Source organism: Salvelinus alpinus, chromosome 16 (assembly GCF_045679555.1).
Source record: "Salvelinus alpinus chromosome 16, SLU_Salpinus.1, whole genome shotgun sequence".
NCBI classification, from domain to species: domain Eukaryota; kingdom Metazoa; phylum Chordata; class Actinopteri; order Salmoniformes; family Salmonidae; genus Salvelinus; species Salvelinus alpinus.
The window spans coordinates 46,372,510-46,388,597 of NC_092101.1; the positions used below are offsets into that span (position 1 = coordinate 46,372,510).

Below are 16,088 nucleotides of genomic sequence, written 5' to 3' on the forward strand. Positions count from 1 at the left end.
TAAAAATGCCCAAATAAAAAGGTAGTAAACCCAAAATGGCTTTGTAAATAAAAGTTTACAAGGTGGATCATGCTATACTAAGGCAGAGATTGTTGAGTGTAGGTCTTTCGGAGCATGCAGTTGCATGGTTTGCTAACTATCTGTCTGATAGAACTCAGTGCACTCAATTTGATGGGATTATGTCTGTTAAATTGTCTGTCCTGAATGGTGTGCCCCAAGGCTCTGTACTTGGTCCTCTCTTGTTCACTATTTATATAAATGATTTAGACAAAAATGTCCAAAATGCACAACTTCATTTTTATGCTGATGATACTGTTATTTACTGTTGTGCCTCGTCTCTTACAAAAGCTTTCCAGAACTTGCAAACTGCTTTTTATACTGTTCAACATTCCTTGTGTCAATTGAAGCTTATCCTCAATACTGACAAAACTAAACTAATGGTGTTTTCTAATGCAAGAAATAGACCTCTGAACCTTTCACCTATTACTACCTGTCAGGGCAAGGAGATTGAGGTTGTAACCTCATATAAATATCTTGGAATTCTAATTGATGACGGCCTCTCTTTTAAATTGCATATTCAACAACTTACAAAAAAATTGAAGCTGAAATTGGGATTTTATTTTAGGAATAAGGCCTGTTTTTCTTTTGAAGCCAGAAGGAGGCTAGTATCAGCTACATTTATGCCTTTACTAGACTATGGGGATATTTTATATATGAATGCTTCCACTCAGTGTTTGAGATCAATTGACACTCTTTACCATGGCACTTTGAGATTTATTTTAAACTGCAAAACCCTTACGCACCACTGCACTTTGTATACCAGGGTTGGCTGGCCTTCTCTAGTCACTCGTAGGCTCAGTCACTGGTATACTTTTATTTACAAAGCCATTTTGGGTGTACTACCTTTTTATTTGGGCATTTTTATTGTTCGGAAATGTGGTGGGTACTCTCTTCGTTCGCTGGACTTTATCCTGCTAACTGTTCCAAATGTCCGAACTGAATTTGGTAAAAGGTCTTTTATGTACTCTGCGCCATCGTCTTGGAACACCTTACAAAATACTTTTAAACTGGAAGAACTTGTCCCGATTGGTGTTTTTAAATCACTGATGAAGGATTTTGAGGCTGATTCCCTGACCTGTCAATGTTTTTAGTTTGCTGTTTTTGATTTTGTTATACTCTTGTGAATTCTATGGTTTTTACTAGATTACTTGTAGTTTTTCATGTTGTCTGTCTGTCATTTTTGTAATGACTTGGTGCTGCCTATCTTGGCCAGGACGCTCTTGAAAAAGAGATTTTAAATCTCAATGAGCCCTTCCTTGTTAAATAAAGGTTAAATAAAAGAAATAAATAAAAGTAATGGTAGGATGACTTTAGCTGGTCTATAGTATACAGTCTTGTAATGGTAGGATGACTTTAGCTGGTCTATAGTATACAGTCTTGCAATGCTAGGATGACTTTAGCTGGTCTATAGTATACAGTCTTGTAATGGTAGGATGACTTTAGCTGGTCTATAGTATACAGTCTTGTAATGGTAGGATGACTTTAGCTGGTCTATAGTATACAGTCTTGTAATGGTAGGATGACTTTAGCTGGTCTATAGTATACAGTCTTGTAATGGTAGGATGACTTTAGCTGGTCTATTTGATCATATCTAACCAATAATTTCTACCATAGCTACTGCCATGGAAATATTTGGTCAATCATATTTCACAAATACCTGAGCATGCGAGTTCAAATAGACTTTAATTACATAACCAAAGCCGAGCTGGTTCATGAATACAACTCCCTTTCCAGTATTGGCACACACGTTTAATACATTATTCCTCCTTACTTCACACTCATAGTAACTCCTCTGAATGACTCAACCCCTCTGGCATATAGCCACCGTTATCTTATTGCCTTGCACTAAGTTTAGTTAAGTTTTGTAATTGTGCAAAGAACCCGTAGAGCCACAGAAATTGTTCAACTAGACAGACATGTTTTCGACTAAGACAGGTGCATTAATGTAGGACCCTAGCCACCGTCCTTGGTACCTAACAAAAATAACTAGACATGTCATCCTGCTAACTCCTCTGAAAGGGACACCCATGTTCTGGAAAAAACTCAAGAGGTATAACCATAGTGTAACGAGTATTACCGAAGGTGGCTTCCCTTCCTGTTCGAGTGGCGCTCGGCGGTCGTCGTCGCCGGTCTACTAGCTGCCACCGATCCCTTTTTCCTTTTCGTTTGGTTTTGACTAATTGATTTCACCTGTTTATTGTTTGGTTGTTAGGGTGGTGCTATTTAAGTTCGTTTAGCCCGTTTCTGTTTGTGCGGGCTTGTCTTTCTGTTTTGTATGAGGTTGTTCGTTTATTTTGGGGTTTTCCACAGTCTGGATTTATTTTCCAGTGTGTACTTTATTCAAGTCGGATTTTTACGCCAATGTTTTGACGTTACCAGTTGTTCTTCTGGTTGGACATTAAAGAGTGGTTTTTCCCCATATCTTTGCTCTCTGCGCCTGACTCCTCACAATTGTCCTCATTGATCGTAACACATAGCAACAGTACTGTCACGCCCTGACCTCTAGGGTTTTTTGTATATCTAAGGGTTTTGTAAGTCTAGGGATATGTATGTCTATGGTGGCCTGAATTGGTTCCCAATCAGAGGCAGCTGTTTATCGTTGTCTCTGATTGGGGACCATATTTCGTTAGCCATTTTCCACAGGGTATTTGTGGGTTCTTGTTCTATGTTTAGTTGCCTGAATGCACTTCTCATATTAGCTTCATGGTTCGTTTTGTTGTTTTGTTAGTTTGTTCAGTGTTCTTTCTTTAATTAAAGAAGAATGTACGCTTACCATGCTGCGCCTTGGTCTCCTCATTACAACAATCGTGACAGAAGAACCCACCATAAAAGGACCAAGCAGCGTGTTCAGGAGCAGTCAGTATGGACATGGAAAGAAATACTGGATGGAGCAGGACCCTGGACACAGCCGGGGGAGTATCGCCTTTCTAAGGAGGAGATAGAGGCAGCGAAAGCGGAACGACGATACTACGAGGAGAAGTACCGAGGGGACAGGACTCTGCCATGGAAGCAGGTAGAAACAGCGCAGGAGGAACAGCGACGATATGAGGGGACACGGCTAGCACGGAAGCCCGAGAGGCAGCCCCAATAAAAAAAGTGGGGGGGCGGCACACGAGGAGATTGGCTGAGTCAGGTTGGAGACCTGAGCCAACTCCTCGTGCGTACTGTGGGGAGCGTGTGACTGGTCAGGCACCATAGGTACACTTCAACTATGACAGACAAAATGAGAAAAAAAATCCAGAAAATCACATTGTAGGATTTTTTATGAATTTATTTGCAAATTATGGTGGAAAATAAGTATTTGGTCAATAACAAACAAACAAGATTTCTGTCTCTCACAGACCTGTAACTTCTTCTTTAAGAGGCTTTGTCCTCCACTCGTTACCTGTATTAATGGCACCTGTTTGAACTTGTTATCAGTATAAAAGACACCTGTCCTCAACCTCAAAGTCACACTCCAAACTCCACTATGGCCAAAACCAAAGAGCTGTCAAAGGACACCAGAAACAAAATTGTAGACCTGCACCAGACTGGGAAGACTGAATCTGCAATAGGTAAGCAGCTTGGTTTGAAGAAATCAACTGTGGGAGCAATTATTAGGAAATGGAAGATATACAAGCCCACTGATAATCTCCCTCGATCTGGGGCTCCACGCAAGATCTCACCCCATGGGGTCAAAATGATCACAAGAACGGTGAGCAAAATTCCCAGAACCACACGGGGGGACCTAGTGAATGACCTGCAGAGAGCTGGGACCAAAGTAACAAAGTCTACCATCAGTAACACACTACGCCGCCAGGGACTCAAATCCTGCAGTGCCAGACGTGTCCCCCTGCTTAAGCCAGTACATGTCCAGGCCCGTCTGAAGTTTGCTAGAGAGCATTTGGATGATCCAGAAGAAGATCGGGAGAATGTCATATGGTCAGATGAAACTAAACTCGTCGTGTTTGGAGGACAAAGAATGCTGAGTTGCATCCAAAGAACACCATACCTACTGTGAAGCATGGGGGTGGAAACATCATGCTTTGGGGCTGTTTTTCTGCAAATGGACCAGGACGACTGATCCGTGTAAAGGAAAGAATGAATGAGGCCATGTATCGTGAGATTTTGAGTGAAAACCTCCTTCCATCAGCAAGGGCATTAAAGATGAAACGTGGCTGGGTCTTTCAGCATGACAATGATCCCAAACACACCGGAGTGGCTTCGTAAGAAGCATTTCAAGGTCCTGGAGTGGCCTAGCCAGTCTCCAGATCTCATTCCCATAGAAAATCTTTGGAGGGAGTTGAAAGTCCGTGTTGCCCAGCAACAGCCCCAAAACATCACTGCTCTAGAGGAGATCTGCATGGAGGAATGGGCCAAAATACCAGCCAGCAACAGTGTGTGAAAACCTTGTGAAGACTTACAGAAAACGTTTGACCTCTGTCATTGCCAACAAAGGGTATATAACAAAGTATTGAGATAAACTTTTGTTATTGACCAAATACTTATTTTCCACCATAATTTGCAAATAAATAAAAAATCCTACAATGTGATTTTCTGGATTTTTTTTCTCATTTTGTCTGTCATAGTTGAAGTGTACCTATGATGAAAATTACAGGCCTCATCTTTTTAAGTGGGAGAACTTGCACAATTGGTGGCTGACTAAATACTTTTTTGCCCCACTGTAAATAGTGCACTAGTTTTGCTGGTTCCTTCTGAAATAAATAATTGTCACATATGTACTGGAAAATTCGCAATACTACACATAGTCATCAGGCGTATGATTCTGTTGTTTGGGGGGATTGGTATAGCTTACTGCACTCACTGCTTGTGTCACACCCTTACCTGCTTCACCTGTCTTTGTGCTGGTCTCCACCCCCTTCCAGGTGTCACCCATCTTCCCCATTATCCCTGGTGTATTTATACCTGTGTTCTCTGTTTGTCTGTTGCCAGTTTGTCTTGTCTCGTCAAGCCGAGCAGCAGGTTTCCCGTACTCCTGTTTTCACTCTAGTCCCTGTTTTCTAGTTTTCCCGATTTTGACCATTCAGACTGCCCTGGGCCTGCCTGACGTTCTCTACCTTGTGACACCGCCCTGGATTACTGACCTCTGCCTGCCTGGACCTGTTGCTGTTTGGGGGGATTGGTATAGCTTACTGCCTGTAGGTAATTTTATATATTTGCTTGGGCAGTGAGCTACCCTGAAGGAGCAGAGCCTGTGTTGCCAATTTTTTTTTTTCAATGGTTAAACATATTTTCTACATGGTGTTTCCGTTCTGAAGTAGTGATTATGTAGAAAGAAAATGTATAGAGAAATAAACATTCTAAGCCAGAGGCAGAGCTATTTGCAAAAGCTTGGGTCTCAAAGAGTTACATTGAATAACAGGATGTTAGTTTTGAACCTTGTAATCTAAGGGTGAGTTTTTTTTCACTAGGCACAATCAACAGTGAGACATTCACATTCAAACCATGAGTGCTCCCACAGTAAGTACTGTTGCTGATCTTTGACTAATGCTAATGACTATTAATCAACAGTACCATAAAAGGTGTGTGTGTGGACATGTTTAACTATACTTGTGGGGACCAGAATAGTAAACAAACAATTTGACTAAGCTGAGGACATTTTACTGGTCCCCACAATGAAAAAGGGGGGTGTTACATAATTAAAGGTCTTCTTACCCACCTTATTCTTAGATGGAGATCGGTGACATGATTGAGATAAACAGAGGTGCATACAAACACTGGGCTCTGTACATTGAAAATGGAGAGGTCATCCATGTGGTAACTCCAGGTATGATGTTTTTATGGAAATGTATTTGTGGTAGCCTGTATTCCAATTCCATAATTGGGGCAGGGTGTAAACATCATCTGAAGTCAAATGTTAACAGCAGAGTACTGGCCCAATGCTCTAACCACGAGGCTACCTGCTTCCCCTAACAGCAGAGTACTGGCCCAATGCTCTAACCACTAGGCTACCTGCTGCCCCTAACAGCACAGTAAAACTGATATCTGAACATAGTCGGTAGTGTCAGAACTTTATGAACTTATTCAATCAGCTACAGCATCTGCTGTGCTCTCTGTCTTTATTTCTCTCTCTGTCTCTCAGCAAAACACACAATTACACTTACATGTGCACACTATGATGTAAAATTACAACCCCTCCATATATGGTTGTTATGCTTTCAAGCTGGTTTAGTATGTTTCCCTCTGATACATGTCTGAAATAATTTCTGCGTTTGAGGCCAACTGAGGAGTGGAAACTCTTCTGGGGGCCACATCCTGGTTTTGATGAGCTCAGTCTTCACAGCAAATCAAATTGTATTTGTCACATGTGCCGAATACAACAGGTGTAGACCTTACAGTGAAATGCTTACTTACAAGCCCTTAAAAAAAATTAAGGAGCAACGATAAAAACAGTAGCAAGGCTATATACAGGGGGTACCGGTCCAGAGTCAATGTGGAGGCTATATACAGGGGGTACCTGTCCAGAGTCAATGTGGAGGCTATATACAGGGGGTACCGGTCCAGAGTCAATGTGGAGGCTATATACAGGGGGTACCGGTCCAGAGTCAATGTGGAGGCTATATACAGGGGGTACCTGTCCAGAGTCAATGTGGAGGCTATATACAGGGGGTACCGGTCCAGAGTCAATGTGGAGGCTATATACAGGGGGTACCGGTCCAGAGTCAATGTGGAGGCTATATACAGGGGGTACAGGTCCAGAGTCAATGTGGAGGCTAGAGGGGGTATCAGTTCAGAGTCAATGTGAAGAGGTACATTTTAGTTGAGGTAATATGTAGGTAGAGGTAAAGTGTAATATGTAGGTAGAGGTAAGTGACTATGAATGAATAATAAACAGAGAGTAGCAGTGTGTTCAGGTGGATGTTGACCTCTCCATTATTAAAATTCTTGTTGATAAAGTTTAACACACCTTTTTCTTTCCCCCTGCTTTGTAGATGGGCCTTCAAGACTAGCTTTCTGCAGTGTTAGCTCATCCAGCGGCAGTCTTTCCTGTAAAGGCACGATTACAGTAGAGATGTTAAAGGATGTGGCAGCAGGGAATCCTTACAAAATCCACAACTACTTGGATGACGAGTTCAAACCAAGGCCGACTGACGTCATTATGAAGGATGTGAACAAAATGAGAGGCCGCACAATACCATATGACCTCCTTGGAAATAACTGCGAGCATTTTGTTACTTACCTCCGTTATGGCAAATCAAAGTCCCAACAGGTAGCCATGACAGTATAATTGAGAGAATATTCTAATGAATGCTTTGCTTGAGGAGATGCAATCGATATTCATTTGTTTTTTGCTTGTCTTTTTCCTTATAGGCAGATGACGTCATTAAAGTACTGCTGTTGGCTGTGGTTGCCGCTGTTGTTCTGTAGATGTTGCATCAATCAAAGTTATTAAATAGGTACCTTGGATCTTTCATGAGTCCATGGAGAATGCCAGTGATGCAAAATGTTGTTTCTAGCCTAATGAATAAAGGACCATCTCAAAGACCAATGTGGTTGTTTGGTCATTTTTCATTCAAATCAAACAGAATATTAAATTAATATACTAGCCTTTATAGTATCAAAACATGACCTTGTTTAACCTTGTACTGCAGTTGGCTAAATCAACGTCACACAGATTGTTTCTGTGTAGTCCTAAACAAATCTACTTAGAAACAAAAGTATACACTTCACACACATTAACAAATGACACCTGTACCATGTCAGATACAGTTGCAATGTATCCCATTTTTAGTTTGCATCCCAATATTATACATCACATAATTCAGTCTGCTAACAAAACCGTTTGACATTGAAACAATGGATTCTCTGCAGTTCATTAGTTACATCATGAAAAACATTAACAGTCCACCCATGAGGCCACTAGAGGACGATGGACTGCAGGAAAAGGATCTATGGAGAATCCTCCCATACAGTTCATATTAATAATATATTCTGTTATAACATATTAGCCCCGTTTTTACTTTTAGGGACAGATTGCGGGACCCAGATTAAATCTACTCCTGGATTTAAAAGCATTGTTAATGGATAATCTCAATTGAAAGTGATTCTTAATTCAGGACTAGACTTCATCTGGGTCTGTTGTTGGAGGAATTTCATTCCTATGTTTATCAACCAATTCAATTAAAACACTCTGCCCATAAATAAGAATTTGTAAGATACTTATCAGCATAAAATGGACAGAAACCAGTCTTAAATCAATCAATCGCGTTTATTCTCGAGAGTACTGATCATAGTACAATTTACATCAGGTTATATAATTAAGAGAATGTCATAGGTTTTAATGTCCATCCTCCTCTAGAATACAATGGCAGTATAGTTCAGCCTCATTACGTTGTCTGCCACCTGTTAAACAATCTACAACCAGCCCAAGGTCTCTCCCCTCCCTGGGTAGAGACAGAATGTCCTGTAAGGAACACAGCATTCCAGCCTGTCTGAAGATAACTCCATTCTTTCTAATAAGGAACACATATTCAGCATTATGATAAGTTTCATTCATACAGTAACAGCTAAGTCAAATGTATACATATTTTAGTCATTAAACACAAAAATCCCGTAACATCTGTGAAACCTGCACTTTAAATGTTCTGAACTTGTTCCTTGAATGAATACAGTAAAATGGGAGAACAGGTTTTTGATGAATTCAATATGCTGTTTATTTACAGTAACAAAGACAACAGTAAACATGTCTTCCCACATGAATGATGCAGCACCCCCTTTGGGCCAATTAATGTAATTTTGTAAATGACTGATTTCTATGGCAAGACACATCATTCACCCAAGTTCCGCCCAAGTTCCGTCCGACCTCTGTCCATAGATTCATCGCAATCTGCGCCCTGTAACAAAAACTAGCAAAAGCTAGCTAAAGAGCCATTAATGTTTGAAGTAGTTTTTTAAAAGTATAATGCAGTTGATTTGCAATGACACAAACATTAAGCAGGACATTCATACGAGCCTTAAAACTTCTTATGGCTGCAGTCTGCAGTCCCGTTAACGGGATCGATATGACAGCCAGTCGAAGTGCAGGGCGCCAAATTCAAAAAGCAGAAATCTCATAATTGAAATTCCTCAAACATACATGTGTCTTATATCATTGTAAAGGTAATCTTGTTAATCCCACCAAAGTGTCCGATTTCAAATAGCCTTTTCAGCGAAAGCACTACAAACGATTATGTTCAGTCACCACAAAACCATAAGCCATTTTTTCCAGCTAAAGATAGCTTCACAAAAACCAGAATAGAGATACAATTAATCACTAACCTTCGATTATTTTCATCAGATGACACTCATAGGACTTCATGTTACACAATACATGCATGTTTTGTTTGATTAAATTCATATTTATATGAAAAAAATCGGAGTTTACATTGAGGCGACTAGATTCACTAGTTGCAAAAACATCAAGTGACTTTGCATAGCCACATTTCAACAGAATACTCATCATAAATATAGATGAAAAATACAAGTTATACACCTCTCCTTAATGCAACCTCTGTCAGATTTCAAAAAAACTTTACGGAAAAAGAAACGCACGCTATAATCTGAGACGGTGCTCAAAAGTAAAATACCACAGCTGCAAAGATGGCGTCAACATAAACAGGAAAATACATGATAAATATTCCCTTACCTTTGATGATCTACATAAGAAAGCACACCAGGAATCCCAGGTCCACAATAAATGTTTGTTTTGTTCAAAGTGGAAAGTGGATATATTGTATCATTTCAAAATAGTCTCTTGTCCAATCAAAATCGGAAGACAAGACGTGATTGATCAGATTTTCACAACTCATTTACCAATAATTGAAACATATGAAAGTCTCCTTCAAAAGGAGGCAAGGAGAGGACAGAGAAGAGGTTGCAAGAAATCAAGAAAAACCAATTGATATTCTCCCCCGCTGTCCTCCAAGAGTTGCTGAATTTCCTCTTCACTGAAGAGTGAGGTAGCGACCGCTCAATTGCACCTCACCTGTGAGAACCATGAGCATGTCTGATTAGGCAGACTATACAATGCAGAAAACCATTCAAAAGTTATGATACACTATACTACGGAGCTAGACCTGAATGTTTCCCCTTCTACTTGCAGGCTGCTAGATATTCGTTTGATAAACAGCCTAGTCTAGTCATGTTTAGCTGGCTAACAAGCTGGTAACTTGACCAGGACAGTAGTGGAGAGGGTAGTAAGGACAGTAGTGGAGAGGGTAGTAAGTTAAGTTCCTCGGCATACACATCACGGACAAACTGAATTGGTCCACCCACACAGACAGCGTTGTGAAGAAGGCGCAGCAGCGCCTCTTCAACCACAGGAGGCTGAAGAAATTCGGCTTGTCACCAAAAGCACACAAACTTCTACAGATGCACAATCGAGAGCATCCTGTCGGGCTGTATCACCGCCTGGTACGACAACTGCTCCGCCCACAACCGCAAGGCTTTTCAGAGGGTAGTGAGGTCTGCACAACGCATCACCGGGGGCAAACTACCTGCCCTCCAGGACACCTACACCACCCAATGTCACAGGAAGGCCATAAAGATCACACAACCACCCGAGCCACTGCCTGTTCACCCCGCTATCATCCAGAAGGTGAAGTCAGTACAGGTGCATCAAAGCGGGGACCGAGAGACTGAAAAACAGCTTCTATCTCAATGCCATCAGACTGTTAAACAGCCACCACTAACATTGAGTGGCTGCTGCCAACATACTATCTCAACTCCAGCCACTTTAATAATGGAAATTGATGTAAAAAATGTATCACTAGCCACTTTAAACAATGCCACTTAATATAATGTTTACATACCCTACATTACTCATCTCATATGTACATACTGTACTCGATACCATCTACTGCATCTTGCCTATGCCATTCTGTACCATCACTCATTCATATATTTTTATGTAGATATTCTTTATCCCTTTACACTTGTGTGTATATAAGGTAGTAGTTGTGGAATTGTTAGGTTAGATTACTCGTTTGTTATTACTGCATTGCCGGAACTAGAAGCACAAGCATTTCGCTACACTCGCATTAACATCTGCTAACCATGTGTATGTGAAAAATACAATTTGATTTGAGTACGGTTTTAGATGGCATTAGGAGAAAGGAAAGGGATCCTGGATACTGTGTTTGTTACATTACCGTTGTTAAAGAATTACAGAAGTTTATTTTTTTCATGTCAATCAATACATTTTAGAAATTATGCCTTTTTACAAGAGATTTTACAGTAACATGAAAGGAAATAAATTAATATAAAAATAAAGGAATCATAAATGGGGGGGGAAGACAACATGTTCTTCATAAAACTCATCAGTTCATCACAGAAAATACAAATGAATAACAAATAATCCAAATAGCTGTAAATAATTGAACTGACATTGAGAAGTATTACCTTGCAGAAGGTGTGTATTAGCGGAGCAGTGACAACACATAATAATCAACAGGTAATCATTATATCACAGCAGAGAAATCAAAACCCGAGTTGAGCTTATTGATATATTTACCACATTGATGCACGCTTCCCACAGTGTTTAAAGAGCACATGAGACAAATATTGTTCATAAAATACTGCCCCTGTCATTGGTTAATATGTGCATAGCATCAGTGCATTGTGAATGACCACTGAGAAAACACCCTGGACAACAGTTCATTTGTCTCTTCAGTAAGTACAAAATGACCAAAATGTCACTATAGTGCCACTTTCACAACTAATCGGAATTAGGAAACTCAAATGTCCGACTTGCTAACTAGTTGTCGTTATACAGTGGCGGCTCCTCAGAGGAGGAAGGGGAGGACCATCCTCCTCAGTGAATTTCAGAAAATTACAAATAGTAATAAATTATCATTGCATCAAAAACTATACGAAATACATTCACGTCACCAGATAACTGATTAAAATACCCTATTTTGCAATGAAGTAGCCTCATCAGCACTGTAGGGTAGCACCATGGTGTAGACGGACAGCCACATTTTGTTACAGCCTTATTCTAAAATGTATTAAATAAGTTAACAATCTACACCGAATACCCCATGATGACAAAGCAAAAACAGGTTTATAGAATTTTCTGCTAAAGTATTAAATATAAAAAACAGAAATACCTTGATTACATAAGTAGTCAGACCCTTTGCTATGAAACTTGAAATGTAGCTCAGTTGCATCCAGTTTCCATTGATCATCCTTGAGATGTTTCTAGAAACTTGGATTCCACCTGTGGTCAAATCACTTTATTGGACATGGTTTTGGAAAGGAACACCTGTCTATATAAGGTCCCACAGTTGACAGTGCATGTCAGAGCAAAATCCAACCCATGAGGTCAAGGAAAAGAGGATTGTTTCGAGGCACAGATCTGGGGAGTGGTACCAAAACATTTCTGCAGCATTGAAAGGCCCCAAGAACACAGTGACCTCCATCATTCTTAAATGGGAGTAGTTTGGCACCATCAAAGACTCTTCCTAGAGTTGGCCGCCCATCCAAACTGACCAATCGGGGGAGAAGGGCCTTGGTCAGGGAGGTGAACAAGAACCCGATGGTCACTCTGACAGAGCTCTAGAGTTCCTCTGTGGAGATGGGAGAACCTTCCAGAAGGACAACCATCACTGCAGGGTGGTACTCCAGCCAGCAGCATTCCACACTGCATCCCACTGCTGGCTTACTTCTGAAGCTAAGCAGGGTTGGTCCTGGTCAGTCCCTGGATGGGAGGCCAGATGCTGCTGGAATTGGTGTTGGAGGGCCAGTAGGAGGCACTATTTCCTCAGGTCTAAAAAAATATCCCAATGCCCCAGGGCAGTGATTGGGGACATTGCCCTGTGTCGGGTGCCATCTTTCAGATGGGACGTTAAACGGGTGTCCCGACTCAGGTCATTAAAGATCCCATGGCACTTATCGTAAGAGTAGGGGTGTTAACCCCGGTGTCCTGGCTAAATTCCCAAGCTGTCTTTCATACCATCATGGTCACCTAATCATCCCCAGCCTACAATTGGCTCATTCATCCTGCTCCGCTCCCCTGTAACTATTCCCCATGTTGTTGCTGTAAATGAGAATGTGTTCAGTCAACTTACCTAGTAAAATAAATAAAACTGCAGCACTCCACCAATAAGGCCCTTATGGTAGAGTGGCCAGACAGAAGCCACTCCTCAGTAAAAAGCACATGACAGCCTGCTTGGAGTTTGCCAAAAGGTACCTAAAGTACTCTCAGACCATGAGAAACAAGATTCTATGGTCTAATGAAACCAATATTGAATTCTTTGGCCTGAATGCCAAGCGTCACGTCTGGAGGAAACAAGGCACCATCCATACAGTGAAGCATGGTGGTGGCAGCATCATGCTGTGGGGATGTTTTTCAGGGACTGGGAGACTAGTCAGGATTGAGGGCAAGATGAATGGAGCAAAGTCCAGAAAGATCCTTGATGAAAACCTGCTCAGGACCTCAGACTGGGATGAAGGTTCACTTTCCAACAGGACAATGACCTGGAGGGCACACAGCCAAGACAACACAGGAGTGTCTTCGGGACAAGTCTCTGAATGTCCTCGAGTGGCCCAGCCTAGAACACAATCGAACTTCTCTGGAGCGACCAGAAAATAGCTGTGTAGCGACGCTCCACCTCCAACCTGACAGAGCTTGAGAGGATCTGCAGAGAAGAATGGGAGAAACTCCCCAAATAAAGGTGTGACAAGCTTGTAGCGTCATACCCAAGAAGACTTAAGGCTGTAATCACTGCATAAGGAGCTTCAACAAAGTACTGAGTAAAGAGTCTGAATAATTTTTTTAATGTGATATTTTATGTTAGTTAAAAATAAAAATAAATGTTTTTTGCTTTGTCATAATGGGGTATTGTGTGTAGATTGTTAAGGTCGGGAAAACAATTTAATCCATTTTAGAATACAGCTGTAATGTGAGAAAATGTGGAAAAAGTCAAAGGGTCTGAATACTTTCCGAATGCACTGTAAGTAGAAGACTAGCCCATTAGCCAAGATAACAGCTTATCTTGCGAAGGAATCCTGTGGAGCATCATATGAGATGTAAGACATACTGTAGTTGCACAGGTCATGCTACACATGGTTAATATGTTTCAGTCTGTTTTCTGACGTTACACGCCCAATGAACACAACCCACCTCTGTCCTGCCCTACGGTAGGACAGGTTGGAGGAGCTGCTGGGAGCTAGAGATGGAACTTCCGTGCTATGACTGGTGAGCACAATCACCATCTATCTCTGTCTGAGGACTGAAGCTTGGTGGACAACATAACTAGAACCCTCCTGTTGCTTAAGTCAGAACTCACTGGCTGGAGGGAATCCCTCTAGGAATTGGTTCTCACTGAAGAAAAAACAACTGTGTGTCCAAAATGACATCATATTCCCTATATAGTGCACTAGTTTTGACCAGAGCCCTATGGGCCCTGAACAAAAGTAGTGCACTATAAAGGGAATAGGATTCAATTTGGAAGACAAACACCCTGCACTTCTTTCTTGTTTACTTTTACAGAGCTCAAGTCGATAATTTATAGTTTCTTTTGGATGACTTTAGCTGGTCTATAGTATACAGTCTTGTAATGGTAGGATGACTTTAGCTGGTCTATAGTATACAGCCTTGTAATGGTAGGATGACTTTAGCTGGTCTATTTAATCGTATCTAAACAAATCTTTCTGCTTTAGCTACACAGGAATATGCTCTGTTGTTTGGGGGGATTATTATAGTTTACTGCCCCACTGCTTGTAGGTCATCTTAAGTAATGCTGCTTTGCTTGGGCAGTGAGCTACACTGAAGGAGTAGAACATATGTCGCCAAGACTTGCCTTATTCATTTTTCTAAATGGTTAAACAGATTTCGATGTGGTGTTTTCTGTCTGAAGTAGTGATTATGTAGGAAAAAAAATGTATCAAGAAACAATGTACCATGAAACAAACATTCTAAGCCAGAGGTAGGTCTAGTTGCAAAAATGCTTGGGTCTCAAAGAGTTAACTTGAATAACAGGATGTTAGTTTTGGATCTTGTAATATGAGGGCAAGTTTTTTTCACTAGGAAAAATCAACAGTGAGACATTCACATGCAAACCAGGAGTACGACCACAATAAGTACTGTTACTGATCTTTGACTAATGCTAATGACTTTTAATCAACAGTACCATAAAAGGAGTGTGTGTGGACATGTTTAACTATACTTGTGGGGACCAGAATAGTAAACAAACAATTACACCAAGCTGGGGACATTTTACCAGTCCCCACAAGGAAAAAGGCTATTTCTGGGGTGTTTAGAGTTAGAAGTAAAAGTTAGTTTTAGAGTTAGAGAAAATATGTTAGTGAAACAGGACTGTCTGTGTGGGGCGGGGGTGTTACATAATTACATGTCTTCTTACCCACCTTATTCTTAGATGGAGATCGGTGACATGATTGAGATAAACAGAGGTACATACAACCACTGGGCTCTGTACATTGACATGGAGATGTCATCCATGTGGTAACTCCAGGTATGATGTTTATCTGGAAATGTTTTTTTCTTGAGTGTTAGCTCATCCAGCGGCAGTCTTTCCTGTAAAGGCACGATTACATTAGAGATGTTAAAGGATGTGGCATCAAGGAATACTTACGAAATCAACAACTACTTGGATGACGAGTTCAAACCAAGGCCGACTTACGTCATTATGGGGGAAGTGGACAAAATGAGAGGCCGCACAATAAAATATGGCCTCCTTGGAAACAACTGCGAGCATTTTGTTACTTTCCTCCGTTATGGCAGATCAAAGTCCCAACAGGTAGCCATGACAGTATAATTGAGAGAATATTCTAATGAATGCTTTGCTTGATGAGATGCACTCCATATTCATTTGATTTCTTCTTGTCTTTTTCCTTACAGGCAGATGACTTCATGAAGAATTTGTTCATTGGTTCTGGCCTGCTTGGTGGAGTAGCTGCTGTTGCCGCTGTTGCTTCTGTAGCTGCTGCAGCAATCAAAGCTGTTATGAAGGTTTATTGGGTCTCATGAGTCCATGGAGAATGTCAGTGATGCAAAATGTTGTTTCTAGCCTAATGAATAAAGGACCATC

The 16,088-nt window shown here is 41.0% G+C and overlaps 1 protein-coding gene and 1 pseudogene across 1 annotated transcript; both read left to right on the forward strand.

Moving 5' to 3' along the window:
• Positions 1–4,934: 4,934 nt before the first annotated feature.
• LOC139541601 (phospholipase A and acyltransferase 1-like) lies at positions 4,935–7,543 on the forward strand. The gene is made up of 5 exons (XM_071346414.1): positions 4,935–5,198; positions 5,472–5,520; positions 5,731–5,827; positions 6,993–7,270; positions 7,372–7,543. Exons 2-5 carry the CDS (start codon positions 5,506–5,508, stop codon positions 7,426–7,428), a joined length of 447 nt encoding a protein of 148 aa, XP_071202515.1. The 5' UTR covers positions 4,935–5,198; positions 5,472–5,505; the 3' UTR covers positions 7,429–7,543.
• Positions 7,544–15,416: 7,873 nt separating this feature from the next.
• LOC139541793 (phospholipase A and acyltransferase 4-like) lies at positions 15,417–16,088 on the forward strand (annotated as a pseudogene).

Excerpts from the sequence above, each read along its gene's own strand:
- LOC139541601 (XM_071346414.1), top strand. Across the intron at positions 5,828-6,992 it reads CATCCATGTGGTAACTCCAG|ATGGGCCTTCAAGACTAGCT; the intron begins GTATGATGTTTT and ends CCTGCTTTGTAG. Across the intron at positions 7,271-7,371 it reads GCAAATCAAAGTCCCAACAG|GCAGATGACGTCATTAAAGT; the intron begins GTAGCCATGACA and ends TTTTCCTTATAG.